Here is a 26,825-nt window from a genome sequence, read left to right on the forward strand (position 1 = left end):
ATTGCAAGAAGTCCAGATTTAGCTTATGACTGTCTTCGTATCTGCTTTCGGAGGCAAGGTTTTGGAGATTGAGGTGTGATGGAGGGTTGGGTCCTTGCAGCGCTGTCTCCTTTGCTGGCCAGCTGTGAGGAATGCTGACGTCCGTGCGTGCCAAGATGGCATTTCTCTTTCCACGGAGCGCTGAGCAACACAGCTTCATCCTTCGTACCTCTACATGCAGTTACGATAAATCCTACAATGACAGAAGCGAACTCTCATACACTCATCATCGGCAAAGACCGCGATAACGAGGTGATCCGCTTCGGCGAGACGGGCGTGGGCACAGCAACCCTCCGCCTCGCCGTCGACCTCCTACGGTCGGGTGGCGACAACCCCGCAATACCTCCCGGGTCGGACCCTACGGTCTCCATTTACCTTGGCCGGCTGCAAGCTCTTCAAGCAGTCAAGCGTATCGTGGTCGAGTCCGCACCAGAGACGGTCATCACCACATTCCTCGGCCAGGTCATCGCCCACCTCTCCGCCCGGACCTCATCGCACCCCGCGGAAGCAGCGGTCACGGATAAGGTCTACCTCTTTGCCAGCGCGGAGACTCTCGAGATCCTCCCAGGAGCCTTCCACCATACCCGTCCCCTCCTACTCCAGCCCTTCTTCTCCACTCTTGCCCGCTCGCTCCCCAACCTCCACACTCTCAACGTCGCCTTTGACCCCAAGGCGGAGGAAAACAGCCATCCCCAGATGAACTTCACTGAATACATCTCGTACGGTCGTAATCAATCATGGCGCCACCTCCAAGTCCTCGATATCTCGGGCATCTCGGATCACCAGTGGATCCCGGCGTTATCGGGCGGTGAAGTCCGCGTGACTTTTGCGCCATCGGGCACGAGGTGGCCCGAGATGGGGTGGCAGTCGCGTATGACGCCTGGGCAGCCGCCTATTCAAGGACCGACGAGGCGGCTGGATAGGGCGAATAGGATCAGGGACGTCATTGAGCGAACGGTCCATGTTGCTCCCGCGAGGGGCTGCATCTTTGCCGGACCGAAAGCCAAAGGGGAATTGGCGGACCAGGTGGATGGCGAAGGGAAGGAGCGACGGACGGAGATAGGCAAGCCAGGCCCGGAGCAGGTACATGGTACAGTGGTGATGGAGGATATCGACGCAGGACTAAGCGAGACGGGACTTCTTCCAGATGAGACGGGATGGTTGGAGGGGAAGATAAGGAAGGGCGTGGAGCAGAATTATGGGAGATATGGGGAGGCGATATTGCAGGAAGTCCAGCGAAGAGTAACTGTGCGGGAGTGTAAGCGGATAGCGGGATAGCATAGGTCGTTCAAGGAGGCGCAGCTTGGTATATCTATTCAGATGTGGAGTGCAAACTTCTGCGGGGTGCGAACTTTGACTCGAGACTGAAACACCCTACCGTCTGTCAGAGTGCAGCTACAGAAGCTGGTAGGCTGATACAGCTCATATACCGGCAGCTTGTCCGTTGGCGTTCTCCGCGCTCATCGATCATTCGATCATCGATCATCGCTGATGCTTCCACTACACATTCCTCGTAACGTATCTCACCACGTGCCACGTGGATCACAGCAAGCTGTGCGCAGCATCAAGCGGCAAGCCGAGCAGCTTCAATATCAAATGCACTCGACCGTCTCACCGAGGTCCCTCACTGGCGTCATGGACGCACCGGCTTCAGATACCCTCATCATTGATCACCACCTCTCCAACGAGGCCATCGACTTGAAGATAGACGAGGCTCTCCGCGCCGCCGTCAAAATCCTCCGAACCGGCGGCGACGGCGCTCCCATACCTGCCGGTTCGGAAGCTGAGGTCGGCATCTATCTTGGTCGGCTACGTCACTTCCGGACCGTCAAACACCCGTCATCAAATCCGGGCCGTATGAGTACGTCGCTGGTATGCTGGCGTGGGCGCGGGACTATCTCCTCGACTCCGCGGTGGCAGATCCGCAGCTGAGCCTCTTCCCCCTCGTCGAATCGCTCACCATCTGTCCGGAACTCTTCCAAGAAACGGGCGTGACCTACAATCCGGAGCTTTGGGAGGTCTTGACGCACGACCTCCCGTCCCTCGAGCATCTCAAGCTTGATTTCGGTGCGGGCGAGACTGAGGGGAAGGACCAAGCGGGCGTTGTTGAGCTCTTGAACACTGAAAAGTGGCGGTGGAAGAAGCTACGGTCGATCACCTCAATCAATGTCCTCCCCACTACCCCCATCTGCGCTTTACACGGTGGTACCACCCGGATCGTCTACGCGCCCCATCTCAAAATCGACGAATCAACCCTTCATTTCACGAAGCGCAGACAATGGCGTATCATGCGCGCTATCCAGGAGACAATCGACGTCCCGAAGACACCGCTCGCTCCCGTGTTGGCGGAAGGCGAAGAGACAGAAGGAACCGTGGGTGCCGCGCCGGCGGACAGCGCCGAGGTGGGCGAAGAGCCGGCAGCTAAGAAGCAAAAGAGGGTGGAGGGGAACAGGGTCGAGCGAGAGCAGAGTGCCCTACCCGCCTCCCTCGACGATATCAATGTGCGGGTCAAGGAGGAGCCGGTGGACAAGGTGAACATCGCGGTGGGTGGTGCGGAGGACGAGCTGCCCTCGACAATGGACGATATCAACGTCGCGCTCAAGCCGGAGCCGAACATCGCGGGACCCAGTGCTGGCGGCGAAGGGGTGTCTGCGATTGAAGGGCAGTCTGGCAAGAGGAAAGCGGACGCCGTTCCCACTGTCGCTACCGCGTCGGAGGCAGAGCCGGAGCAGACGAAGGCGGAGCCGGTTTGGGAGGCCAAAGGGGAAGTCAATGTAGTGGACTGGGATCGAGGTCTCAGTCCGGCTCAGGCGGAGAAGCTGAGGAAGGACATCAGAAGACGGGTTCTCGAGGAGTATGGGCATCACTGGGACCCGCAAACATCGTTCACCAAGGTGGTTACGACCGGACGGGCAAATGTGGTAATGCGGCGGGTGGGATTTTGGAAATGTAAAGAGTGGACCGGTGAGTGTTGGCCACTCCGTGTGCAATGCTTCCGACTAATTTGGCGACATGCTGATTGTATAGGTTGATATCTAGGCGTCCATATCATGGCGGCGTCTGTTGTCTTTCTGCGAGTCTGTGCGGGTCGCGGGAGGGTGTAGAGTAGGCGTAGACCAGATACAGATGATGTCGGCTCATGTAATTGACCTGGCGCTGATCAACATTGACCAGCTTTCTCACATCATCATCATTTGACTAGGCAACGATAGCTCCTACTTATCGCCTCAGCTACCTGCAAAATAGGCCTGGTTCAGCCGCAATCCTCAAGCCATCGGTGCCACTGCCTCGTCCAATCTGTCCTGGTTGAACATCGCCAGAGCATCCCCGTATTTGACATTCGAGCGCTCGGTTGGCTATCACGTCAGTCTGAGCCGACTTTGTTGCTCACCTCAAGCCAAGGTACACCAAGAAGCTGGAAAATCTCCTGCTCGTCTTTGACCATGATGTCCGTGCCTATGCGCGTCAGGTCATGCCCCGCTAACGAACAAGCATTGACTTCTGCTCACCGCTCATATCGCTAATGGCGTACTCGCTCAACATGTTCCCGCCCCGACGAGCCTCGGACATTAGGAATCGCACAAGCCGCTGGTCACCGGTATACCATAGACGCATATTGGGCAGCGACTGAGTAGGACAGAGGTGGATATTGAGCTGCCGATGAGGTGAGTCAGAGTCAAGCCGCGTGAGTGCGATGATGTGCTTTTCGCCTGGATTGATCAGCCGGATGTCGCCAGTGACTATATCATCTGATCTGGTAATCTCGTCGAAATGCTCACCTCCAGTGAAGATCTTCTTCGGGTGAAGCATGTAGCCGTCCTCGAGTACTCGCTTGATCTCACCCATGAGACCGAAAGGGTGGATCCCCTTCGTCCGCAGGTATGGGTCGTCCACGACGTACGATCTGATCTGAGCGCGGTCCGACCTTCTGGTATACACAAAGCAGCTTACGGGCGCGAGATCATGATATTGATGACCGGCGAGTATTCTTCCCCACGCCTGTATCCGCCGAGCAATTCACAGGTGTACTGCTCGTCCGAGGTCCTCAGGGCGTCTGCGATGCGATCTCCAAGGGCCTTGATCTCCGAGCGATGAATGATCTTTTCCATGTCGGAGTGATACTTGATTGCTAACTGACATGATCAGCCCTTCCCTGCGCTCAAAGAGTTCCGGAATGGGGATGCTCACCTTCTGCCTCGACTGCAGCTTCCGCCCCCCACGCGACCCAAATTAGCCACGAGTTCCTGGACAGTGCGAGCCCCAGTCTAGTATCAGCGCTTTGATATCAGCTTCTGACCGCATGACGAGCCTGGAGAGACACAAAAGTAGTGTGGGTATATGGTGATCAACTGACCAGTGTCCAGCGGAGGCCGACCCGAAAAAGAGCATCTTGTTGAAGCTGACAGCTGCACGCTCGGTATCGTCAAGCGCGAGCATCTCCTTGGATTGGCCGCACTCAATGAGGTCAATGATGACTTTCCAGCTCATCACTTACTGGAGAGTCAGCGTACAGCCCACTTTGACTCAAACGAATCAGGCGAAGATACAGGACGGATTTGACCCACTCTGTGGGGCCAGACGTCCTCGATCTCCCTGACACTGACGCTCTCCCTCGGGCCAGCATCGACGCTGGGATAGCAGAGGGGGTGTAGCGCCACAATGACAGCTTTCATCTCCTCGGGGACTGTTGATGAGCCGATCTCCTTTGGCACAGTAAAGTTGTTTTGCACTACAAAACTTACTCGTACTCCTGTTGCAGAACCCATAGAGGGACTGTACGTCCTTGAGCGTCCGCAACAAGTTGGTAGTATCGAGGACACGATATCTATAGTCTGGTCCAATAGCCAGGAGTAGTTCATGGATGGCCGGCGGTATGACCTTGACTTCCGCCTCCTCCTTCGCTTCCTCTGACACTTCGATTTCATTGTCCGGCGTAGCCGCAGGGTCGGTTTCGCCTGGCGCCGCGTCATCGGGGCTATCGACGTCTTTGGGGTCCTCATGGGACACAAAGCGGGGCACAGTAGTAGCAGAGATGTACCGGGCGCCAATGCAGGCCCGCGGAACGGGGAGCGACGAAGCACGAATCCAACCATGCCGGCTCTTGAGGATGGCGGGTCGGAGAGCCCGAAAGCCGAGCGTGACAGCGCGGGACAGCATGTAGGGTTCCTTGATCAGGATGGTGGTAGATGATAAGTATGACGAGACGGAAGAGGATAGAGATGGTCACTGGCCCGCTTCCCTTTCACCCACCCCGTCAAGATCGTCAACTTGCTGCCGGCCCGCTCGCCAGCTGCGCGCAGTAAACCTTGGCATCTCGGTGAACATTTACTCCGGCTTCTACTTCTACACACGGACAATTTTCAGCAATAGCAATCTCTTCAATAGTGTCTGACCACCACCCACCGGCCCATTAGGCAGTATCAGGCGTGTCCATGGTGCAGAAATGCTCTGTGTCTCGCAGAATCCGACGCGCGACGCGCCACATTCCTCATCGGCGCGCTTTACGAGAACGCTCTGCTGAAACATTTGCCCCGTGTTCGGAGCTTTTCCTCTCGCGTCTTCTCTTCCACTATCTGCCTCTCGTCTTGATCAATAGCATCTCTGTGACCCGCTGTCGAGCATGAGCACTTTCATACCAGTCACAAGAGGGCGATGCGGCGTTCGCGCGATCCCGGAAGTCCAATCGTCCTCGACTCACCTTCCAGTTTCGGCATGGACGCGCAAAGAGCGGGAGGAGCGGAGTGGGTGTGTGAAAGGCTCGAACCTTATCCCACCAGCGCCTCCGACAGCCCGAGCAGACATCTGAAGGGGTCGGCAGCTATATGAGATGGCTCTTGACATCGCTCTTCTCACTTGTGCTTCTCATCTTGCTTCGCATTGTTCAACCCATAACTCAGCAGTACCTCTCACCGCTTGTGTATAGCCCATCCACCTAGCGAGATGCTCCGCCTAGCTCGCCTCTCGCCTCTTGGTCTCGCTCGCCATGCCGCTCCCTCCTCTGGTCTTCGCTCGACGATTGGCGTCCTCCCCTCGAAGCCGCTCGCGACCATCTCAAGCGGCAGGTCATTCTCGGTGTCAAGCCTACAGGCCTATCAGGGCGGGCACCAGTTCTACCGCAAGCTCATCAAGGACTATAGACCAGGTGAGTTTCCGGGTCACTTCAAAGGTAAGATCAGGGCAATCAGCTGATCTCGCAGAGTATGGACAGCAGACCCTTCCGACCAAGATGCTACTTCACAATCTCCGGGAGATGCAGTCTCTCCGTAACATCAAGCCGAACGACACGAGTAAGCCCCTGACACCTCGTTAGATCCGAGTCCTTGCTAATGGCCAGACTCTGGAGAGTACAAGGCGGCTCTGAGAGCTATATACTCGCTTGTTGGCGAGGATGGGAAGCTGAAGGAGACGATGAGCATCAATGATCTTGAGGGTGTCCTATCTCTTGAGGTGAGTCTGCCTCGGTCCCGGCGGCTGCCGATCTCAAGCTGACCACTCGACTGTACATCGCTGATGGCGCAGAATGGCGTGACTTGGCGCCTCATCCGCGAGCTGCTCGAGTTTGGCTTCTCCTCCGAGCTGGAGAGTCTCGATGAGAAGGAAAAGGCCATCGTCAAGTTCAACAGGATCCATGGGCTAGGCAAGATCAAGGCTGCGGGATAGTGAGTTCAGCTCTCGGCTGCGCTGTGCGAGAATAGAAGCTGATATGAGCAGCGTTGAGAACGGAGCTAGGACGTATGAGGATCTGCTCAACTCCACGGACAAGGAGTTCGGACGGAAGGTGTACGATGCGCAGAAGGTAAGCCTACTCTCACCCATCGTGCTACAGAGCTGATGCAGTAGCTTGCTCTCACCTACCACGAGGATATGGAGGAGATGATGCCTCGCGCTGAGATCGAGATGTTCCGAGCCAACATTACCAAGGCACTGAAGAGGGCGGATCCAGAGTACGGGTTCGAGATCATGGGGAGCTACAGGAGGGGCGAGATGTTGAGTTCGGATATGGATGTGGTGGTCTGGCACCCGTAAGCTGCCTCCTTGATGTTCCCCGATCTAGGCAGAGACCACTCAGCTGATACCCTAGATCCTACGTCGAGCGCGATACCGAGAAGGTCAAGGCTGGTATCCGACCAGACAGTCTTATGGGCAAAGTGAAGAGGGCGTTGCTGAGAGCGGGGATTCTGGACGAAGTGAAGATCTTCTCTGGCGGTGAGTCTGACGACAGCATCTAAAAACCTGCCGAGCTGATACACGTAGGCGAGAAGAAGATCCTAGCCCTGACCCAGCTCACTCCCACCTCGACTCACCGCCAGATGGACATCCGCCTCTGTCCCACCCAGTCACTGCCCTACATGCTCCTCGGCAACTCGGGTGACGACCTCCTGATGAAGATCGTCCGGTCCAAGGCGAACAGTAAGGGTTGGCTGCTCAATGAGTATGGTATGGGCGAAAGGACCACCCCTATCGGCGGCACAGTCCGTAAGTGTTCCTTCAGCCTATCTACCGCCGGGGACGAAGCTGACTCGGTAGCGATGATCAAGGAGGGCACAGAGATCTTGGTCAAGGACGAGAAGGAGATCTTTGAAAAGCTTGGTCTTCCTTACTTGCCCGTACGTGTAGACTGGTCACCGTCGAGGGAACGACTGACGATATAGCCCACGGAGAGGTCCTACGCCAAGTACAAGAACAGGATGAGGGACTCGGGCGGGCTGCAGTATGCTCCGGAGGGTGCAGACCTCGACTAGCCCAATGCAGTCGAGAATTATCGGAGGACTTTTTTTGTCAGATGCAACACTTCTCTATTACTCGCTCCGTACGATCGTGACAGGCTCACGCGAGGCTGTAACAAGTGACATAGAGCGTGGACAGCACGCTACCCACCCCTCGCCGCCACCCGCCACCCCAATAGGGACGGTTAGTGAGCCAATCTCCGTGCCTGCACAGTCCGTGCGTCTGTTTTCAATTTTTTCAGGGTCTTACGGCGACACGGCACGCCATCGGCCCATCCACCGAAGCAAGCAGCTGCCAACGCTCGGACTTTTTGGCACAACCCCCAACCCCTTCACCTCCATCATATCTACTTCTCTTATACCCTCCTTACCTCTACTTACCTATCCTCCTAAACACGCAGTCACAATGGCCATCGCAGCTAACGGCAACTCTTCGTCTCACGAGCTCGCTCCCGGGCAGTAAGTCCTGCTTCAGCTGGCGATTGGGGGTCAGGGAAAAAGTTTGGGGAGAGCGCACGTTGCTGCTTCTGCGGGGTTGATGGGGTGATGGCGCTTCGCAGAGGGGTGCTGGTGACTGGCCAGCCGATCTCCTAGTCACTCCGAGTGATCTGGGCGGGATGGCGATGCAAAGGGGGCCTTGAGGAAGCTGGTTCTTTTCTGCATCACGCTGACATGACAGCTTCCTCTTCACCTCCGAGTCGGTCGGTGAGGGTCACCCGGACAAGATCTGTGACCAGGTTTCGGACGCCATCCTCGATGCCTGCCTCGCTCAGGTAAGCTTCCTCAGCCGTGGACGATCCTGTCACAGAAGCTGATCAATCAGGATCCCTTCTCCAAGGTCGCCTGCGAGACCGCTGCCAAGACCGGTATGATCATGGTGAGCCTGATCTTCCACGGTGAGGAACGCTAGCTGACTCTTAGGTCTTCGGTGAAATCTCGACCCGTGCCAACATCGACTTCCAGGCCGTCGTCCGTAACACCATCAAGCAGATCGGGTACGACTCGTCCGACAAGGGCTTCGACTACAAGACCTGCAACGTCTTGGTCGCTATCGAGCAGCAGTCGCCCGATATCGCCCAGGGTCTCGACCACGGAAACTTGGAGAGCCACGGTGCCGGTGACCAGGGTATCATGTGAGCTGGTAGCCGTGTATGTTCGGCCAGAGCTGACGACCAGGTTCGGCTACGCTACCGACGAGACCCCCGAGATGATGCCCCTCACCATCACCCTTGCCCACAAGCTCAACTCTGCTATGGCCGCTGCCCGTCGTGATGGCTCGCTCGGCTGGCTCCGCCCCGACTCCAAGACCCAGGTCACTGTCGAGTACAAGAAGGAGTCTGACGGATCCGTCGTTCCCCTCCGTGTCGACACTGTCGTCATCTCCACCCAGCACGCCGAGGAGATCTCCACCGAGGACCTCCGCACGGAGCTCATCGAGAAGATTGTCAAGAAGGTTATCCCCAAGAACATGCTTGACGACAAGACCATCCTCCACATCCAGCCCTCCGGCCGTTTCGTTATCGGTGGTCCCCAGGGTGATGCCGGTCTTACCGGCCGTAAGATCATCGTCGACACGTACGGTGGTTGGGGAGCCCACGGTGGTGGTGCCTTCTCCGGAAAGGACTGGTCCAAGGTCGACCGATCGGCCGCCTACACTGCCCGGTGGATCGCCAAGTCCCTCGTCGCTGCTGGCCTCGCCAAGCGCGCCCTTGTCCAGCTCTCGTACGCCATCGGTGTCGCAGAGCCCCTCTCCATCTACGTCGACTCGTACGGAACCGGCTCGAAGAGCGATGCCGACCTCGTGGATATCATCCGCAAGAACTGGGACCTCCGTCCGGGAGTCATCGGTAAGTACAGTCTAGTCTGGTCAATTGGCAAATGCTGACTGTCAGTGCGTGAGCTCGACCTCCAGAAGCCCATCTACCTCAAGACGGCCTCGTACGGTCACTTCGGTAACGAGGCGTACAACTGGGAGAAGCCCAAGTCGCTCAAGTTTTGAGCGGTTTCGGCCGATCCCTTCCCCTCTTCCCCCTCCGCTCCCCATTAGGGTCATCCACCAGGATCCCACCGACGAGCTCCACCTCGTCCCCCCGTTCCTCCCCCACCCCCAACAACCAAAAACAATAGCATAGATCACGACCCAAACCCCACATTCTCATACGCCCATCCTTGTATACCTAATCTCCCACCACATCCGACAATATATAGATAGAGACTCGTCAAGTATAGGTATACCCACTCGCATTATTCATTCCGGCCTTTCATAGATACACCCCCTACCATCCCATACCGCAATTTTCTTTCGGATTTCGCCTAGAGTAGAGTTCGGAAACGTTGTTAGCATCTGTCAAGCCTTGGTAGGGTTCATATTTTGGGATGAATGCGCTCAACCGCGACCAGTCTGTACGTTGCACTTCCACCGGCTCACCTCGCTCTCTGACGCTTGCTCGATGAGGGAGCTGAAGCGCGGTGCCGGTGATCCGGTGATGTCCGCTCGACGCGTCCGGGAGCCGCGCGCCGAGAGCCGGCCGGAGCTTGCCATACCCGGGTGGTCCACTTCACTTGCTCACTCTCGCTCAGCATCGCGCTTGCTATTCGGATCTGTACCTTGGGGAAACACCTTAGACCCAGCAGCAACTCACTCATCGATACTGATCTACTCCTTGAACAAAAGTAGCCATGTCAATCCGCACGATTCCCGCGCGAGCGATCAAGACCGCCGTCGCTGGCAGTGTGAGTTGTCATCTCGCTGGCTTCCGCGCCAACGGGCGCCACTGACTGCGTGTACTGATGTCCTCAGTCCCGACTCAGACATGTCCTGGTAACTGGGCGGCGAGAGTATACTTCATACAATGCCGCCGTCGCGGGCCTGACTCCGGAGCAAGAAGAGGTATACTCGACTCATTCGGGTAAAGAGACAAAGAGCTGATCAAGGCAGTTCAGACAGGTCGTATCGGACTTTGCACAGAAGGAAATAGCTCCTAGGGCAGCTTCTATTGACAAGACGAACCAGATGCCCGAGGTCAGTCTCGTCTTCAGGCGAGATACCATAACCGGCTTGACGGTCATTCCGTCTCGATCGGAGCGGTGAGCTGATAGCCAGGACCTCTTCCCTAAGATGGGCGAGATGGGCCTCCTCGGTGTCACTGTACCAGAGAAGATGGGAGGATTGGGGCTGGGATATCTGGAGCATACGGTGGCTATGGAAGGTAAGTGACCTTGGCTTCTCGGCCGATGGTAGGCGGAGTTTTGGACTGAGCTGACGAGGCAGAATTGAGTCGGGCGTCCGCATCGATCGCGCTGAGTTATGGGGTGAGCTACCTCGCTCGTGATCCCGAGCTGAAGCTGATGTATAGGCGCACTCAAACTTGATGGTCAATCAGCTTAAGCGATGGGGTAGTAAGTTATCTCCCTCCTCCCTCCTGCCGGCAGGGAACGCGAGCAGGAACTAAAGCTGACCGTCCAGCACCGACGCAGCTCGACAAATACCTCCCCAAACTCCTTACAGGCGAACACGTCGGCTCCTTAGCCATGTCCGAGCCGAACGCCGGGTCAGACGTTGTCAGTATGAAGACGAAAGCGGAGAAGCGGGATGGCGTGTGGGTACTGAATGGGAGTAAATGCTGGTGAGCTTAGGGGGCCCGTTCCAGGATCATGGTATGATGGAAGAGCTGACGCGGTACAGGATCACGAATGCCCCAATATCGTCAACCTTCATCGTGTACGCTCGGACCAACAAGGAGGGACCGCCAAGTAAGGGCATCACCGCGTTCTTGGTGGAGAGGGGGTTCAAGGGGTTCGAGGTCGGAGAGAAGCTGGACAAATTCGGAGTGAGTGTGGCTGTAGGGGGAAGTGATTCGAGCTGATCGTGTAGATGAGGGGAAGTCCGACCGCTGAGATCTTCTTTGATAATGTTGAGATACCAGAAGGTCAGCTACATCTCCGCGTGTATTGTGGGCGATCTTGACTGACGACGCAGAGAATGTCCTTGGCGAGGTCGGCAAGGGAGCTGCGGTACTCATGTCGGGTCTTGACCTGGAGCGTTTGGTTCTTTCAGGTGGACCATTAGGGTGAGCTTGCATCGCCACGCATACCTCAGCACCGGTGTGTGGGAAGGAGAGCTGACGGTCAAGTATTATGCAGGCAGCTATGGACCTCACCCTCGAGTACACCCACGAACGCTATCAATTTGGGAAACCAATAGCGACCATGCAGCTGATGCAGGGCAAGCTGGCCGGTGAGGAGTCATTGGCATTCATCGTCTTGGCCACAGCTGACTAGCAAGATATGTATACCAAGCTGTCGGCGTCTAGGGCGTACACGTATGCGGTGGCACGGGCATGTGATGCAGGCAATGTGTCAAGACAGGTCAGTGGGGTTTTGGTCTTCGGTAGATTGAAGAATCGTGCTGATCGGCAGGATTGCGCAGGATCGATTTTGTACTCGTCGGATCGGGCTGTAGAGGTCTCGATGGAGGCTCAGCAATGTCTCGTGAGTGGCACTTACACGTCGAGAGTGCTTCAGCTGATTTTCAGGGTGGAAATGGCTACATTAATGGTGAGAACGATTATTGACTGACATGCACTGGTCGGAGGACTGGGCTGATACAGGCAGATTACGACGCTGGCCGGCTTCTTCGTGATTCGAGGCTATACACAGTCGGTGCGGGAACACAGGAGATTCGGAGGATGTTGATTGGACGAGGGTTCAATGAGGTATTCGCCAAGGCGGAAGGGAAGGCCATCGCGCAATGATCCCTCATTTTATGAAGCGTGGGAAGCCGAAGCTTCAACCCTCAGCGCTCTGATCTGTTGTATGCCTGACTTTTTTGCTCCATCTGATGCGGACATGGTCAAGCCAGTGACTCCGCAGCAATTACTTTGAGCTGACACTGATATACTAAAACCACTGACCAATCTAACACGGTCGCTGACTCTGTAAAGCCAAACAGCAGACAATCATGCACATTAACGATCGAGTAGAACCCTGACGAGGCTTTGCTCTACTCTTGCTCCTTACCGTCACGCCAAACTTCCCCGCCCTTGCGATCCTCGCGCTCACTGCTCGATGCTTCCGGGCCGCTCGGCACTCCCATCCAGGCAACCTCCATCCCTTGGCTGTCCACCGACCTCATAAGGACCTTGTTCGGTTGGCCTGTCTCGAAGAATGTATCCACCTCATCCTTGTTCTGCTGAAGCACCTCTGAGAGGGCCCGTATGATCGTGCGTATCTCCTCGTCCACCGGAGTCAGTGTCGACGGATCGGGAAGGGGTGGTCTCCCTTTTGTTTCTTCATGAGACCAGTGACGGCACCTCATCATGCCCTCGCGGAAGAGATTGCACTCCCGTTCACCGAGTGATAGCTCCTCCCGCGAGTACAGAGTCGTAACGGTCTTCCACAGAGCATTGGATCCTACCTGGGTGAGGCCGACTCTGCGCATGTGAGCGAGCAAGCGGCCGACCTTGTCGATAAGCCTCGTCTTCCGATCGAGAATCTCGTTGGAGATCTTCCATTTGTCGTGTATCTGGTCCAGCTTCTCGGCGGGAATGAGCGTGGACTCGCGGTCTTCGTGGTATGCGTAGTTGTAGACGTGGTCGGTATCGGTCGGGCCCGGCTCGGTCTTGTACACTAAGAGCTTCGAAAGAGCGGTGTCAAGCTGGGTTTCCATGTCCTCTGCAGTGAGCGAGTCACTGGGCAGCGGATTGATGGTGGTAGGCGCGCCATTGCTGTCGGGGTGTAGGTATGGGAATGAAAGGCAGTCAGTTGGATAGTGGAACAGAGATGATTGACAACGTATAAAAAGCGAGACGATTGGGGACCGCTAGATATGTTGCCTAGCCCAGACATGTGTCCGGCCAGGTCGGGCCATGCAGCGACAGTGAAAGGTACGTTGTTTCTCCCCCTGAAAGGATCCCGCGTTCCCAGGGACGCTCTAGGATCACCTGGAATCTTCTAGTGAAGTCTGGTCCCAGGTGGCCAACAGAGGGAGCAAGTGGAGGGGTGCACCAAGGGAAGGCTAGCGGAGGACGGGGCGCGTATAGACCAGAGTCCGCACGACATATATACAGCTAGACTTGGCAGCAGAATCTGCAGTCTGGCTCATGGCGAGACGTGCATCGCGCTATGTGTCGCAGAGGCTCCACAGAGCGCCAGCTGTGGGGGTCTCATGCTGTGAGGCTGACTAGTCCTGATCTTTTCGAACTGGATCACGCAGTGATCATATGGGCATGGTGGCAAAGTGCCACTTGCTGCTGCCGGCACCGCCACATCGAATTTCTTTCACCCGAGCTGACCAGCCGACATTTCGCTCCCTCTACGACCAACAACAACAACCCCTTAAAAGCGCTCTACAGCGCACGCAGCAGCTCTTCCGGACCCAGAACGCGCGCTATCCGGTCCTCACGTATCTTCCGGTCCAGGAGACGTACGATGAGCCTCCTCCTTCCCCTCCGAGGGCCTATGGGCTCGACCGCGAACGGGCCCTCCTCCGCATCGGCGTCAGGCTCGGGTTCGGGCTTTCTGCGAGACCTCCTCGCTACTCCGCTGGCGTTTGGGGAGCCGGTGGGACGGGCGTCCTTCGCACCTCAGACTGGACTGAGGGAGGTGTTCCCGGGTCCGCCTAGCCCGCCTAGGACCTTGCTGCGGCTCGAGCCAGTCCGTCAGAACGGGGCGAACGGGGCGAGCGGGGCAAGCACGCCTACTGGGGAGGATGAGGCGGGAGAGGAGGAGTCTAAGGGTGAGAATACACCACGGAAGGGAAAGATGGCGAACGGAGAGGAACCGCGGAGGGTCAAAGCTGGCCCATCGACTCCTCCTCATCTACGCCGTAAAGCCTCTCCTTCGGTCTCGCCGTCCCCAACTGCTCCTACTCTGCCAGCTGCTCCTGCTCTCCCCACACCGACGCAATCAACGTCCGCCTCCACATCTGCCACGCCCACCAAGAAGGCGAACGGTACTGGAGCACCCGCGCAGCCCCCAACGCCCGCCGTTGCATCCTCGTTGACAGACGGCAAATCTCTACACGATCCCATATCCGACGAAGCCTTGCATTACCCCTCGGAGCTCGCTGGCCTCAAGCGGGCTGGAGCGGGACTGTACAACCCCAGCATGGCGTGCTACGCGAATGCCACGCTGCAAGTGATGATGCACACCCCGCCATTTGTCCGGGAGGCCCTAGCGCACGATAGCGAGACCTGTGCGTAACTATCTCCTCTACTCGTCCTGCTAGCAAAGTGAGACAGCAGCTGACCGGACAGGTATCAAGGCGACTCGAACGAAAAGCAGGTTCTGCCTGCTGTGTATCATGCAGGATATGATCAAGGAGCATTGGAGTAAGAAGATGTATCAGCCCAAGCTTGTGCATAATAATCTGTTTCGTGAGTTGGCCTCATCGTTCGTCCGGATACGATATGAGCTGATGAAGCCAGTCATTAAGAAGGGCTTCAGCAAGACTAGGCAGGAGGACACGCACGAGTTTTTCAGATTCGCTTGCGATGCGTTACAAAATAGCGCGCTGGCGGGATTCCCAAAGTGCGTCCCTTTCCTCCTCCCGTCCTGGCTCAATACCATCGGTTCGCGCTGACCATACAGAGACACACCTGAGAAGGTCAAACATACCACTTGGGTCCACCGGATATGGGGCGGCCGCGTCCGTTCCCGTGTCGTTTGCTCCAAATGCTCAAAACCGTCCGATACGTTCGACCACTTTCTGGACTTGTCGTTGGATTGCGGGCCGAGTAAGCGGACGCTGACAGCGATGTTGGCGGGGTTCGTCAAGGAGGACAAGCTCGAAGGTGATAACAAGTATCATTGCGAGAGGTGAGCTAGTTTCCTATTTGCCTCATTGAGTTCAGACGATACGCGGTCTACATGCTGACCCTATAGCTGTAAAGCCAAAGCAAACGCTACAAAGAGCTTCCGAATCGCCGAGGCACCACCTGTCCTCACCCTCCATCTCAAACGCTTCAGCATGAACTACAACTCCTGGAACGGGAAAGCTCGAGCGGACAAGTACAACCAACATATCGGCTTTGACGAGTTTTTAGATATTGCGCCATATATGGTCGATCCGAAGGTGAGCTACCGTGGGATCGATGGTGGACCTGATCTGAGCTGACGCTGCAGGCTGGCGGAACAAGTACAAAATACCGCCTTTTCGGAGTCACATGTCACCGCGGTGCCGATCTTCGATATGGCCACTACACGGCATACGTCCGGGCGCCCAACGGGAACTGGTATCAAGCGGACGATGAGGACATGTCGGGCGTCAGACTCGGGGACATCAAGTCTGACAAGACGGCATATCTTCTCAGCTATATCCGGATACCGGAGGGAGAGGAGTTCCAGGCGCCACCACCGCGGGCGAATGGGAACGGGACGCCGGCTGCGAATGGGCATGCGCAGGTCAACGGGAATGGCGGAAAGCGGAAGCGGGTGGACGAGGCGGAAGAGGAGGATGCGATGCGGCAGCCCGTCAAGGCGAAGGGTCCGATGGCGGCAGTCAAGGAGTTGCAGGCGCGGAGGAACGGGAACGGGAACGGTTCTCCAATGACTCCGCGGTCGGTGGCTCAGAACGTCAAGCAACTTAACACGGCCACGCCGCACTTTTCATCGAGATTCGACAATCGGTCGGATGGACAATCACAGGCGCCATTATCACCTCCCCGGTCGTACAAGACGGCGGATGATGACGACGAGCGGGAAGGACCGAATCCAATGGACAAATTCGGTGCAGCGTTGAGCACGCCAGCCAGTCGCATACGGACACCCATATCCGAAGCATTATTTTATGGTACGCCACCTATCAGGGGACGACCCGGACCGTCCTCGCCCAGAGGGAGCGGAGGTAGGGGGAAGAGGGGACGGAATTACGGTGGGGGAGGGGGCGGCGGAGGACAGCGGCCGTCCGGTAACTACAGCCCATACGCCGCCGGTCGAGGAGGTATGACGAACAAGTTTGGGGGAAAGAAGAAGGGGACGTTGGGTAATATGAAGGGACGAATATAGGAGGTATGGACTCTCTTGACGTTTCCGAGGAGCTCGAGAGGCAAATATGTGCAGGTCCAGCCAGGCTGTGCACAGGGTCATTGTATTCTACCATCCCATGTATATTCGCGTCTAGTATTCTGCCTTACACCTGCGCTGTGTCTTGTGCGTTGAGCGAGTCAGAAGCTGAGAACACGATCCGCAGAAGCGTATGAAACTGTTGAATCATGTACGTGGTGGAGTGGGTGGCAAAAGTGCCACTCTTGCGGGAATACATATGAATTTGGTAATTCCGGCTGTGGCGGTCTGGTTCAGGCACGGTTCACTAGAAAAGTTCGCAGAGAACAAGGTCAAGGTCAAGGTCAAGCTGCCTTTGCATACCTGTTCATTGCCTCTTCTCCCTATCTACACTACCTTATATACAAGTGAGCCCACTGGCCTCACGCAGAGTATCAGGAGCAGCAAACTGACCGCTTAGATTCATAAAAAATGGCACCCAAGCTTATCGGTTTCGCCGGTACGTCCTTCCGCCTTACCGCACGTTTCCCTCGAACCCTTTCACTAAGCGCCTATGCTGATTCTTAAGGCAACTCCCGAGTCCGCCGTGTGCTCGCTGCCGCTGCCCTCGCCGATGTTCAGCTCGACTTCGACAAGTCCTTCTCGATGAAGTCGGACTGGAAGACTGAGGACTTCCTTGCCAAGCACCCCCTTGGTTCCCTCCCCGTCCTTGAGGACGGCGACTTCTACCTCTCCGAGTCTGGCGCCATCGCCGAGTACGGTATGTCTTTCTCCCATCTCTGGCTGCATCCTCGCTTTCCTCTTTCTATGATGAGACTTCTTTTCAGTTATCCCTGTCTTAATTGACCTGTGTCGAGAATTAACCGGCGGGTGGTACCGTCATACCTCTGATCTTTCCCCTCGTCCTCTCTTGCGTCATGTTGGATCGAAGGAAGAAGAGGAGCTGACGAAAGCTAGTCGCTGAGCTCGGCCCCAACTCCACCCTCGTCCCCTCCGACCCCAAGCAGAAGGCCCTTGTCCGTCAATGGCAATTCTTCGCCGACCAGGAGGTGAGATTGTCTCTAGACCCGGTATAAGTACGTGGACGCTGACAGCACAGCTCTTCATCAAGCACGCCATGGCCAACCGTTCATTCAGCAACTACCTCCCTTACAACAAGGCTGTAAGTACCGTTTCTTAGCTATTTGCAAAGACGCTGACCATTAGGTCGTCGCTGGTATCCTTGACGGCGTCAACTCGCGCTTGGCCCAGCTCAACGACCACCTCAACAATCAGACCTGGTTGGTCGGAGAGCGAATCACCATTGCCGATGTCTTTGTTGCCACCGCTCTCGGAAACATGTTCACCGGCCTGATTGACGCGTCCATGCGCGCCAAGATCCCCAATGTTGTGCGATACTTCGAGACGTGAGCTGCACATCCTATCTGCAGACACTTTTCGCTGACATGCAGCTTCATCAACCAGCCCAAGCTTGCTGCCATCTTTGACGACGGCAAGCCCTCGCTCACCGAGACCGCCACCTACACTCCCCCCGCCAAGGCCGAGAAGGCCAAGGAGGACAAGCCCAAGGCTGAGAAGGCTCCCAAGGCTGAGAAGGCGCCCAAGAAGAAGGAGGTTGTCGAGGACGACGATGACGATGAGCCGCTCGTGCCCGAGGAGCCCAAGGCCAAGAACCCGCTCGACGACCTCCCGAAGTCGGCGTTCAACCTTGAGGAGTGGAAGAGGCAGTACTCGAACTTGGAGACACGAGGGGCTGGCGGTTCGCTCGAGTGGTTCTACGAGAAGTGAGCAGCGCGTGTTACGGAGAAAGGGCAAGGCTGATTTTCAGGTTCGACAAGGCCGGCTTCTCCATCTGGCGTGTCGACTTCAAGTACAACGACGAGCTCACCCAGGTCTTCATGTCCGCCAACCAGGTAAGCTGCTTTATGCCAGTCATTGGCCTTGGCTAAAACTATAGATCGGTGGTTTCTTCAACCGCTTGGAGGCTTCCAGGAAGTACCTGTTCGGTTCCGTCGGTGTCCTCGGCAAGGCCAACGACTCTGTCATCTCCGGTGCTCTTATCCTCCGCGGACAAGACGCCAAGCCGGTCGTTGACGCTGCTCCGGACTGGGAGTCGTACGACTACAAGGAGCTCAAGCTCGACAACGCCGAGGACAAGGCGTTCTTCGAGGGCGCTATGGCGTGGGACCTCGTTATTGATGGCAAGGAGTGGGCCGACGGCAAGAACTTCAAGTAGACGCTGACTATATTACGAGGTGATGCAACGGATGATAACTGCTACATTGTGTTGTGAAGTCGTCACTTGAGCACGCTCATGAAACTGATCTGGATGGGTCACTACCGTCTTTGGCACCATCACAGCCGAGATGACTCAACCTCGCGTTCGTGCTGCTCGCAGACCTCCACATTCCTCATCGTGTGCGGCATACGCTTTGTCCGGAGCATGCGCTTTCCTGAAGAAGAGAGCCCTTTGATTACCAAGACGTCATCGCAGCACTGCTAGCTATCTACAAAACATACCTGAAATCTGGATTATCAAACTCGGTAAGATCCAGCATCCCCGCCTCCGCGCCCCGCTTCTCATCTACCGCTGCACCTGCCGCCTTATTGTTCCGGCGCCTGTTGTCGTTCCACATGTAGAGTCCCAGCAGGAGGTGACAGACGGTCTTGATCGAGTAGCTGGCGAGCATGGCTGCGGTGGCGCTCTTGTACCGGGGCGCTTCGGCGGGGTAGACAAATTGCGGACCTGCGATGTTGCCTGCGCAGTACGCAACAAAGACCATGCCGGATCTTGAAACATCAGCTGATGCCAAAAGCTAAAGAGGTCCGAACCACTCACGTGAATTGCTTCTTGGTGTATCCACCGATGTTACTGGAGATCATGACGAGACCGAGCACAAAGCCGATAGATTGGAAGTTGGTGAACCAGAGAGCGACGAGACGAGGCCACTTTGCGCTGTCCGGGAGGAAGGCGAGGCATGCCGAGGCTGTGACGCAGACAAGGTTGCCAAAGGTGCACATGATGATGCGGGTGTTGGCGAACCGAGTCGCGAACCAGCCGGCACCGATGACGCCGATCATCTGGAAGACGTTGCGCACGACGTCCAGAAGGGTGACTTGAAGATCGGTAAAGCCCATGTCGCGGATGATGACGGTAGAGAAGTTGGAGAGTACTCCGGTAGGGATGGAAGTGGCGAAGGTGGCGGCGAAGAGGAGCCAGGTCTTGGGGTCGAGCAAGGCTGACCACACTTGGGCCGGCTTGAATTTTCGGCTCTAAACCCGTCAGCCATTGATCGAGCAGTCAAAATCTCGGAATAGCTTGTACCCACCTTGATGCCAACCATACCCGCCGATACACGCTGAACAGCAATGTACTTCTGCTCCTGGTTGAGCCAGAATGCCTTGGAGGGGGAGTCGGCAAGGAAGAAGTAGAGCACGAAAGCCCAGGCCATGGTCATGGCACCGAGGATGTAGAAGATGACAGTCCAGTTAGGTACCGCTGGCGTAGACGTGCGAGTAGCGATACCGGTAGCTATAAAGCCCCCAATGATACCGCCGAGACCGAGGGCAGAATACCATAGAGTCTGCCTATTGGGCGTTTCTTTCTTGGTGTACCTGCCGATTCAGCATACCAAGCTGACATGTGATCAAGAGCACTTACCAGAACCCAGTCATCAGGTTGAGACCCGGAGTGACTACCGCCTCCATCATCCCAAGCGCGATCCGGACCGCCAGGGCGGATTTGAAGTTGAGGGCCTGGGTGGAAAGGAGGACGACGAGGCCCCAAAAGAAGCAGCAGATGCCGAGAACCCGACCAGCTGGGAAGCGACCGAGGAGATATCCCATAGGAAATTGTGCAACGAGGTAGCCGATGTAGAAGCCGCCACCGAGCCACGAGTAGTCGGAGCCCTTGAGGCCTAGGGCCGCTTGGTATCCGAACAAGTTGGCATAGTTGAGAGCTGATTTGTCCATGAATTGTAGACATTGGGTGAAGGTGAAGATGGGGAGGATGAAGAGGTCGATACGACGAAGCACCCGCTTGGACTCGGCGGGGGTCTGAAGATGTCAGAACTTGTAAACGTTCTCGTTCTCAAGGCCAAGACTCACCGGCTCGTAACCCGATTCCTGCGCCGCCTTGAAGGTATTGTATCCCACTTGATCGTTGTCTTCCTTGATGGCATCGAGATCAGGCTGATACTCGAGCTGGTCCGAGGTGAATTTGACGTCTGAAGCTAGCGAGTTGGACCGGTCCATGGGGATATGTTGGGGCATAGGGGAGGGAGTGATAGGCGCGGACATCGGGCTCGGAGTGTTGAGCGGGGTCGATGTGGGGGATGTGTGGGGCTTTTGAGCATCTCGTCTTGATGAGCAGACACCCTATATACCTTCATGATCTTCGCTTGCAGGTGCAGCAAAGCGTTTGAGGGCTGGAGCGGAAAGATGAATACCGCATGAGATACCGCATCAGAGATGCCTCTACACGGTATCTCTCGCTCGGCGCCGGAAACGCCGAGGCGCCGAAGTATAACCGAATACCGCATACCTTGGCAGAACTCGCTGTTCGGCGGTCAAAGATGCTTGTGCACTGGCTCACTAGACGCTCTAGTGGGACCGATCCATGTCTAGTGCTCCTCATCTCCCGCTAGATAGTAGCCGAACTCCGCGACCCCGAAGCCATTGCCGCCCATGTAGCATGATATAGGAACCGTGTGATCTATCCTCCTCTTCCACTTTCTGACATCCGCGATATTTCGACTGCCATCAACTTCCTCTAATCCAGCCATCATGAACGACACCATCTCTGCCTATGACTCGAGCCTGTTCAAGAATATCTTCACTTCCGACCGGATGAGGAAGGAGTTCAGTCAGTTCCTACCTCTGCCCCTCCGGCCATGCTGACCATGCAGCCGACCGCGCATATGTCACGCGCTGCGTCCAGGCCGAAGTCGCCCTCGCCACGGCTCAAGCCACCATCGGCGTCATCCCCTCGGAAGCAGCTCAACAGATCGCATCCAGCTGCTCGGTTGACAAGCTCGACTTCGACCGTCTCCGCACCGAGACGGACATTGTCGGGTACCCCATTCTACCCCTCATCCGCCAGCTGGACGCGATGTGCTCTGGCGAGAGCGGCAAGTATCTGCATTGGGGAGCTACCACGCAAGATGTGAGTCTTCAAATATCTTGCCAGAGACTCAGCTGATGGTAGATCATGGACTTGGCCAGTGTCCTCCAGATGCAAGCCGGTCTCAGCGTCATCGAAGAGCAGATCCAGTCTCTCCGGTCTATCCTGGCCGACCTATCCATCAAATACCGGGATTCACCCATGGCCGGCCGCACCCATCTTCAGCACGCTCTCCCCATCACTTTCGGCTACAAGACCGCCGTCTACCTGTCTGCCTTTGACAGGCACTACGAGCGTCTCCAGCAGCTCAAGCCGAGGGCGCTGCTGGTTCAGTTTGGGGGTGCAGCGGGGACATTGGCGTCGCTCGGGTCGGACGATGCGGGGCTGAAGGTGCGGGAACAATTGGCGAAGAATCTGGCTCTGACGAACCCACCCATTTCGTGGCATGTGGTCAGGGATGGTGTCGCTGAGATTGTCTCATTCCTCTCGGTGAGTCTTCATCACCAGTATAGGGACTCTAGCTGATGCTCAGCTCGTCGGAGGTACCCTCGGCAAGATCGCTCTTGACGTGATGATCATGTGCTCCAATGAGTTCTCGGAAGTCCAAGAGCCCTTCGTCCCCCACCGTGGCGCCTCCTCCACCATGCCTCAAAAGCGGAATCCCATCTCCTCCGAAGCCATCCTCGCCGCGTCCAAACTCCTCCGCTCGCATGCCTCCCTCGCTCAGGACGCCATGGTCGCCGACTTTGAGCGCGCTTCCGGTCCATGGCATCTCGAGTGGGTGTGCGTACCCGAGGCGTTCTGCGTGGCGAGTGGAGCCTTGTCTCAGGCGATCTTTGCATTGGGCGGACTTTGCGTGGACACCGAGTGAGTCTTGCCACCGAGTTTGAGGGATGTGGCTGACCATCAGTCGGATGCTCGTCAATCTCAACAGCTCCAAGGGCCTTATCGTCGGCGAGGCGGTCATGATGGGCATTGCACCCATCGTCGGCCGTAACGCAGCCCACGACATCGTCTACTCGGCGTGCAAGGACTGTATTGAGGACGGCACGTCGACACTGTACGATCGCCTCAGCACTCGTTCAGACGTCACCGACCGTATATCCAAGGAGGAGCTCGCAAGGTTGTGTGATCCGGTCAATTACCTCGGTGCGGCCCCGCAGATGGTGGATGATGTGCTCGCTTCAGTACCGCGGTCTAAGGCCAAGAAGGCGAATGGCGTAAATGGCGCCAATGGTACCAACGGGGTCAACGGTCATTAGTAGATGGGGCAGCTCTCTTGTTCGATTATCTTTACATGTATCATCACGTCAGGAAAAGCGATCAAGACCACAACCAATCCATGTCTTCCGTTGACGCGGGGAGCGCATCCTCCATTCCAAACTCACTCCAAGAGATCGGGTTCTCTACGGCGAACTCGGGAAGGAGTGAGGCAAAGAGCTGCTCAAAGGCTAGATCCAACGCCCCGCCACTAGCCTGAGATTCAGCCAGCGAGCTCATACCCGCCGATACGGCCAGGAGATCGCCGGATTGGGTTTGGGCAGTAGCCGAGGGATGGGCTGTCGTGGGAGTGGTAGTACCGCTGACCAGCCTATCCGGTCGCTGGACGAGCTTTTGGCGCAGATGGTGAATACTTCGCTGAATGCCCGGGGTATGTGCGGATGCCTGGGTGAGAACGCGCAGAGTGAGCTCTAGCCGCTGCTTGGCCGGTATTGAGCGAGCAGGATCGCCGGACATCGCTTCGTCAACGTCGATGGTCGCCGTGACGTACGCCATATAAGCGAGGAGGTAGGTGATGTTGCGTAGATTGAAGGTGCGTTCGTGCATGTCAAAGAGGATGTTGATTTCGGCAGATCGGGCAATACAGGTGTGAGCCGCGGCCTGTTTCTCGCCGAGACTTGTCGCGCGGTACCGCATAGGCCGGTGCAAGAGTATCCAGGCGACTCGATATAGGATACTGAGAGTCAGCTGGGAATAGCATGGACTTACTTGACTGTGAGGATGTGGGGTGGGGGTGACACTGCTGGGAGATACGACGTATCTAGCAAGACCTCTGGGACCTTGCGCCTCCATTCCAGCAGGCGAGAGCTAGCGACCTGGACGAACTGCTTGTCCTGCTCGAGGCTGTATGCTCGATGAGGTTGGTATAGTCTGGTGATGATGCGCTCAATCTCTTGGTAAACAAGGCAGGACCTGAGATCAGCTTGCGGGGTGAGGCAGACTCACGCAAAGAAGGTCTCTCCGTCCAAAGAAGGCTGTGGACGGTATGATGGGAACGTCTCGATCGGATGATATGGATACCAGCTCAGTTGTGAGGAGACTAGGGTCAGCGAAGTTAAGCGGTGCTACTTACGTGTTGGAGGCAGCTGATCGTCATCGACGATGAAGGAGAAGGCAGGTCGACGACCAAGTGTGAGCGCGAAGAATCTAACGTTAGCTAGGCCTCGCGAACGACATACTTGTCCCACGTATATGCCGTCCAAAAGATCCTGCGTCTCATGTATGACCTCTCACTTCCGTCCCCGCCCGTACCCGCTTGCTTGGCGAGCTCCTCCCGGATCTGCAGGTCGTCAATCATCCTAAAAGCCATTCCGCTCTTGAGCCATCCGGCACTAGCTTGGCCCATTGCGAGGTCGCGGCCGGACAGAACGAGTAGAGCTTGGATGGTCGGTATGGAAGGAGGCTCGGAGAGTGTGCTGAGGAGTAATGAGTTGGCCTTTTCCTAAGTAATCAGCTTGATCGTCCTGCCAACTCACGACATATGACCATCCATCCTCAGTGACAAGATGACGCGAAGCCTGCGCTTGAAGGGTATATAGCAGTAGCGGGGAGAAGTAGGGACCAGTCGGGTTGCTCTGCATGTCTCCTGCGACCCATCAGCTAGACGTCCCGCGCGAGGAATGGTATGTAACGTACGGCGGAAAAACTGTTCGTCGACAGGCATATGTTGAGGACACTGCCACGCAAAGTACGTCTGGAGCAGCACCTCATCAGGACGTATAGCTGAGGGAAGAGGTACCGGAGAGATGTACGAGGGCGTTGAGCTTTGTCCAGCTTGAGCGGACCATCCAGCCTGACTTCTGTTTGGGACAGATTGGAAGGGGTCTTGCAGGTCGTAGGCAGAGGCGTCGGGTCCAGAGTGTAGAGCGCTCTCCAGCGGCTGGAGACGGTCCGCGACGATCTGCATGTCCGGCGTGGTATCTTGTATCGAATGGGCGCTTGAGGAGGTCTCCCGTCCTGAGCGCGCCATGTCGTTGTTCCGGATAGTAGAGGGGCTCGACGATGCCAGCGAGTGAGTAGCCTCGCTGGAGCTCTTCTGAGAGACTCTCTTGCTGCTCATCAGCCTCGACAATGTCTACCAACATGTTCTCCGGCTCACCTGATCACTTCACATACCGCTCCATCTCGCTCACATAGTTTGCACGCGACCGGCTGACTTCCAGGCGTACACCGCCGCTTCTTATCCCGACAGCGGGAACATGCCTCTCCATAGCCACGTCCTCGATTCTGAGATGGCCCGGACATCAGATTGTCAAGGAGATGGGCAAGAGGAGCAAAATGGCGGACATAAGTGAGATGGAAATGACAGATGTTGCCAAGGCTGAGAGACTTTGAGCAGCGAGGAATGCGACCACTCGTATTCCGGTGCGTTCCGGGACTAGGTTCTTGCGACCATCAACCCTATGCATTTGACCTGACGTTCTTCTACATACATGGTGGAAGTCCCGCTTCCGACCCTACTGGACCTCCTCCCGCTGACTACTTCCCATCCCCACCTTTGGCCTAAAGTGTCGAGCCTGCCTAAGCGTTGAGCCTAGCGAGGACGAAGTCGGTGCCGAGCTTCTGAGTGGACGAGCTGGCGGGGTAGGCGAGGTGTTGGGCGTTAATGCCGAAGCCGTTCCTAGTGTCGCAAACCCCATCGCCCTGCTCGTCAGATCAAGTTCGACTACACTGACATGATGGGGCATAGACTCACAAAGTTGCACACATCAAGCGTCTTGCTGACCCAAGCCGCCGGGATCCCACCGCCAAACGACGAGATACCATTGACGTTCCTGGTGGTCGTCCCGCCGTTGGTGTCGACATTGCACGCCAGGCCTGACTTGTGCTCCGGGTTACCGATGAGGAAGACGCCCTTGACAGCGTTGAACCGGGGGTCCGAGGTGGGAATGCTGTCTAGCGCATTGACGGTGGCCGCGGCGCCCTGGGAGTAGCCCTCGAGGATGAAGCACTTGGCCGGGTTGGCGGAGAGCTCGGACGAGAGACGACGGAGGATGTCGGCCGTGCCCGCGGCGGAGTTCTGGGAGAAGCTGGCGGCGTAGACGGTGGAGTAGACGGAGCCGCCGGATTTGGCGGACAGGATGTTGCTGTTCATGGTGCGGAAGCCGGACGAGGGACCTTGGCGCTCACCCGTACCCCGGGTGTTGATGATGGTGTAGGCGGCGCAGCCGGTCTGCCGGGTGACGAGATCGGCAGGGGAGGGGACGGGGGTGGCGAGGGTGCCGGACCCAGCGAGGGCGATGAGGCCGATGGAGAGGAGGGAGGCGAGCATGATGGGGGATGTGAGAGTAGTGGTTGGTTGGGTGGAGTGAGTGTGAGGTAGCGTTGATGGGGTGAAAGAGTGTGAGGTGAGTGAGAGGATGACGAAGGAATCGAGGCTGTCAGTGGCCTTCTTATACCCTCCATCAAGTCAGCGTCAGCCCCGCAGCCCTTACCCCCGATCTTGATCTTGACCTCTCGCGATCGAGATGAAACATCAATACAGTCAGTGCGCGACCCGATCTGTACGCGTCGCCATGAGGAAATGGGAGAGGAAAGGAGGGTGACTGGGTGTCAAAGTTCAGACCAGTCAGTAACTAGCATCGGTAGTTTAGCTAGCTTGACAACGTTGAATGACTGGACCCTCCTCTCCTCGCTCGCGTCGCCCCGAGCGT

At 56.7% G+C, this 26,825-nt stretch overlaps 12 protein-coding genes across 12 annotated transcripts; 7 read left to right on the top strand and 5 right to left on the bottom strand.

Moving 5' to 3' along the window:
• Positions 1-237: 237 nt before the first annotated feature.
• MKK02DRAFT_28924 (uncharacterized protein) lies at positions 238-2,101 on the top strand (the record flags this gene model as incomplete). The annotated part of the gene is made up of 3 exons (XM_053087669.1): positions 238-1,297; positions 1,592-1,900; positions 1,968-2,101. 3 exons carry the CDS (start codon positions 238-240, stop codon positions 2,099-2,101), a joined length of 1,503 nt encoding a protein of 500 aa, XP_052944062.1.
• A 1,204-nt stretch (positions 2,102-3,305) lies between these two features.
• Positions 3,306-5,196, bottom strand: MKK02DRAFT_28925 (uncharacterized protein; the record flags this gene model as incomplete). Its single annotated transcript, XM_053087670.1, has 9 exons — positions 3,306-3,395; positions 3,431-3,519; positions 3,549-3,749; positions 3,819-3,943; positions 3,991-4,168; positions 4,228-4,316; positions 4,394-4,494; positions 4,605-4,723; positions 4,782-5,196. The coding sequence occupies 9 exons, from the start codon at positions 5,194-5,196 to the stop codon at positions 3,306-3,308; spliced, it is 1,407 nt and encodes a 468-aa protein (XP_052944063.1).
• Positions 5,197-6,540: 1,344 nt separating this feature from the next.
• Positions 6,541-7,691, top strand: MKK02DRAFT_17188 (uncharacterized protein; the record flags this gene model as incomplete). The annotated part of the gene is made up of 5 exons (XM_053085751.1): positions 6,541-6,698; positions 6,751-6,835; positions 6,880-7,061; positions 7,121-7,245; positions 7,294-7,691. Coding segments are annotated over 5 exons (948 nt in total), but the record flags the coding sequence as incomplete, so codon positions are not given.
• A 481-nt stretch (positions 7,692-8,172) lies between these two features.
• MKK02DRAFT_34797 (putative methionine adenosyltransferase) lies at positions 8,173-9,765 on the top strand (the record flags this gene model as incomplete). The annotated part of the gene is made up of 6 exons (XM_053089020.1): positions 8,173-8,225; positions 8,446-8,539; positions 8,590-8,643; positions 8,688-8,899; positions 8,943-9,613; positions 9,659-9,765. 6 exons carry the CDS (start codon positions 8,173-8,175, stop codon positions 9,763-9,765), a joined length of 1,191 nt encoding a protein of 396 aa, XP_052944065.1.
• A 680-nt stretch (positions 9,766-10,445) lies between these two features.
• MKK02DRAFT_38963 (acyl-CoA dehydrogenase/oxidase) lies at positions 10,446-12,520 on the top strand (the record flags this gene model as incomplete). The annotated part of the gene is made up of 15 exons (XM_053090372.1): positions 10,446-10,499; positions 10,567-10,656; positions 10,705-10,788; positions 10,870-10,975; positions 11,038-11,078; positions 11,123-11,165; positions 11,233-11,392; positions 11,452-11,596; positions 11,641-11,695; positions 11,746-11,836; positions 11,900-12,003; positions 12,052-12,134; positions 12,186-12,257; positions 12,302-12,323; positions 12,381-12,520. The coding sequence occupies 15 exons, from the start codon at positions 10,446-10,448 to the stop codon at positions 12,518-12,520; spliced, it is 1,290 nt and encodes a 429-aa protein (XP_052944066.1).
• Positions 12,521-12,768: 248 nt separating this feature from the next.
• Positions 12,769-13,434, bottom strand: MKK02DRAFT_38964 (uncharacterized protein; the record flags this gene model as incomplete). The annotated part of the gene is made up of 1 exon (XM_053090373.1): positions 12,769-13,434. The coding sequence occupies one exon, from the start codon at positions 13,432-13,434 to the stop codon at positions 12,769-12,771; it is 666 nt and encodes a 221-aa protein (XP_052944067.1).
• A 791-nt stretch (positions 13,435-14,225) lies between these two features.
• MKK02DRAFT_17854 (uncharacterized protein) lies at positions 14,226-16,772 on the top strand (the record flags this gene model as incomplete). Its single annotated transcript, XM_053085847.1, has 8 exons — positions 14,226-14,555; positions 14,739-14,961; positions 15,023-15,142; positions 15,194-15,296; positions 15,357-15,584; positions 15,651-15,840; positions 15,891-16,238; positions 16,338-16,772. The coding sequence occupies 8 exons, from the start codon at positions 14,226-14,228 to the stop codon at positions 16,770-16,772; spliced, it is 1,977 nt and encodes a 658-aa protein (XP_052944068.1).
• Positions 16,773-17,240: 468 nt separating this feature from the next.
• On the top strand, positions 17,241-19,005 carry MKK02DRAFT_28929 (uncharacterized protein; the record flags this gene model as incomplete). The annotated part of the gene is made up of 8 exons (XM_053087671.1): positions 17,241-17,268; positions 17,338-17,529; positions 17,727-17,818; positions 17,869-17,931; positions 17,976-18,175; positions 18,221-18,553; positions 18,598-18,682; positions 18,727-19,005. The coding sequence occupies 8 exons, from the start codon at positions 17,241-17,243 to the stop codon at positions 19,003-19,005; spliced, it is 1,272 nt and encodes a 423-aa protein (XP_052944069.1).
• Positions 19,006-19,276: 271 nt separating this feature from the next.
• On the bottom strand, positions 19,277-21,023 carry MKK02DRAFT_18197 (MFS general substrate transporter; the record flags this gene model as incomplete). The annotated part of the gene is made up of 5 exons (XM_053085907.1): positions 19,277-19,559; positions 19,609-20,042; positions 20,099-20,384; positions 20,431-20,825; positions 20,877-21,023. The coding sequence occupies 5 exons, from the start codon at positions 21,021-21,023 to the stop codon at positions 19,277-19,279; spliced, it is 1,545 nt and encodes a 514-aa protein (XP_052944070.1).
• Positions 21,024-21,554: 531 nt separating this feature from the next.
• MKK02DRAFT_34805 (3-carboxy-cis,cis-muconate cycloisomerase) lies at positions 21,555-23,153 on the top strand (the record flags this gene model as incomplete). Its single annotated transcript, XM_053089022.1, has 5 exons — positions 21,555-21,633; positions 21,677-21,933; positions 21,976-22,380; positions 22,424-22,758; positions 22,802-23,153. The coding sequence occupies 5 exons, from the start codon at positions 21,555-21,557 to the stop codon at positions 23,151-23,153; spliced, it is 1,428 nt and encodes a 475-aa protein (XP_052944071.1).
• Positions 23,154-23,214: 61 nt separating this feature from the next.
• MKK02DRAFT_38969 (uncharacterized protein) lies at positions 23,215-25,382 on the bottom strand (the record flags this gene model as incomplete). The annotated part of the gene is made up of 8 exons (XM_053090374.1): positions 23,215-23,848; positions 23,881-24,084; positions 24,118-24,211; positions 24,245-24,318; positions 24,351-24,613; positions 24,648-24,757; positions 24,808-25,223; positions 25,288-25,382. 8 exons carry the CDS (start codon positions 25,380-25,382, stop codon positions 23,215-23,217), a joined length of 1,890 nt encoding a protein of 629 aa, XP_052944072.1.
• Positions 25,383-25,692: 310 nt separating this feature from the next.
• Positions 25,693-26,443, bottom strand: MKK02DRAFT_34802 (cutinase; the record flags this gene model as incomplete). Its single annotated transcript, XM_053089021.1, has 2 exons — positions 25,693-25,815; positions 25,868-26,443. 2 exons carry the CDS (start codon positions 26,441-26,443, stop codon positions 25,693-25,695), a joined length of 699 nt encoding a protein of 232 aa, XP_052944073.1.
• Between the last annotated feature and the right edge of the window lie 382 nt (positions 26,444-26,825).

The sequence above is a fragment of the Dioszegia hungarica genome (genome assembly GCF_025882075.1).
Source record: "Dioszegia hungarica strain PDD-24b-2 chromosome Unknown MKK02contig_16, whole genome shotgun sequence".
Taxonomy (NCBI): domain Eukaryota; kingdom Fungi; phylum Basidiomycota; class Tremellomycetes; order Tremellales; family Bulleribasidiaceae; genus Dioszegia; species Dioszegia hungarica.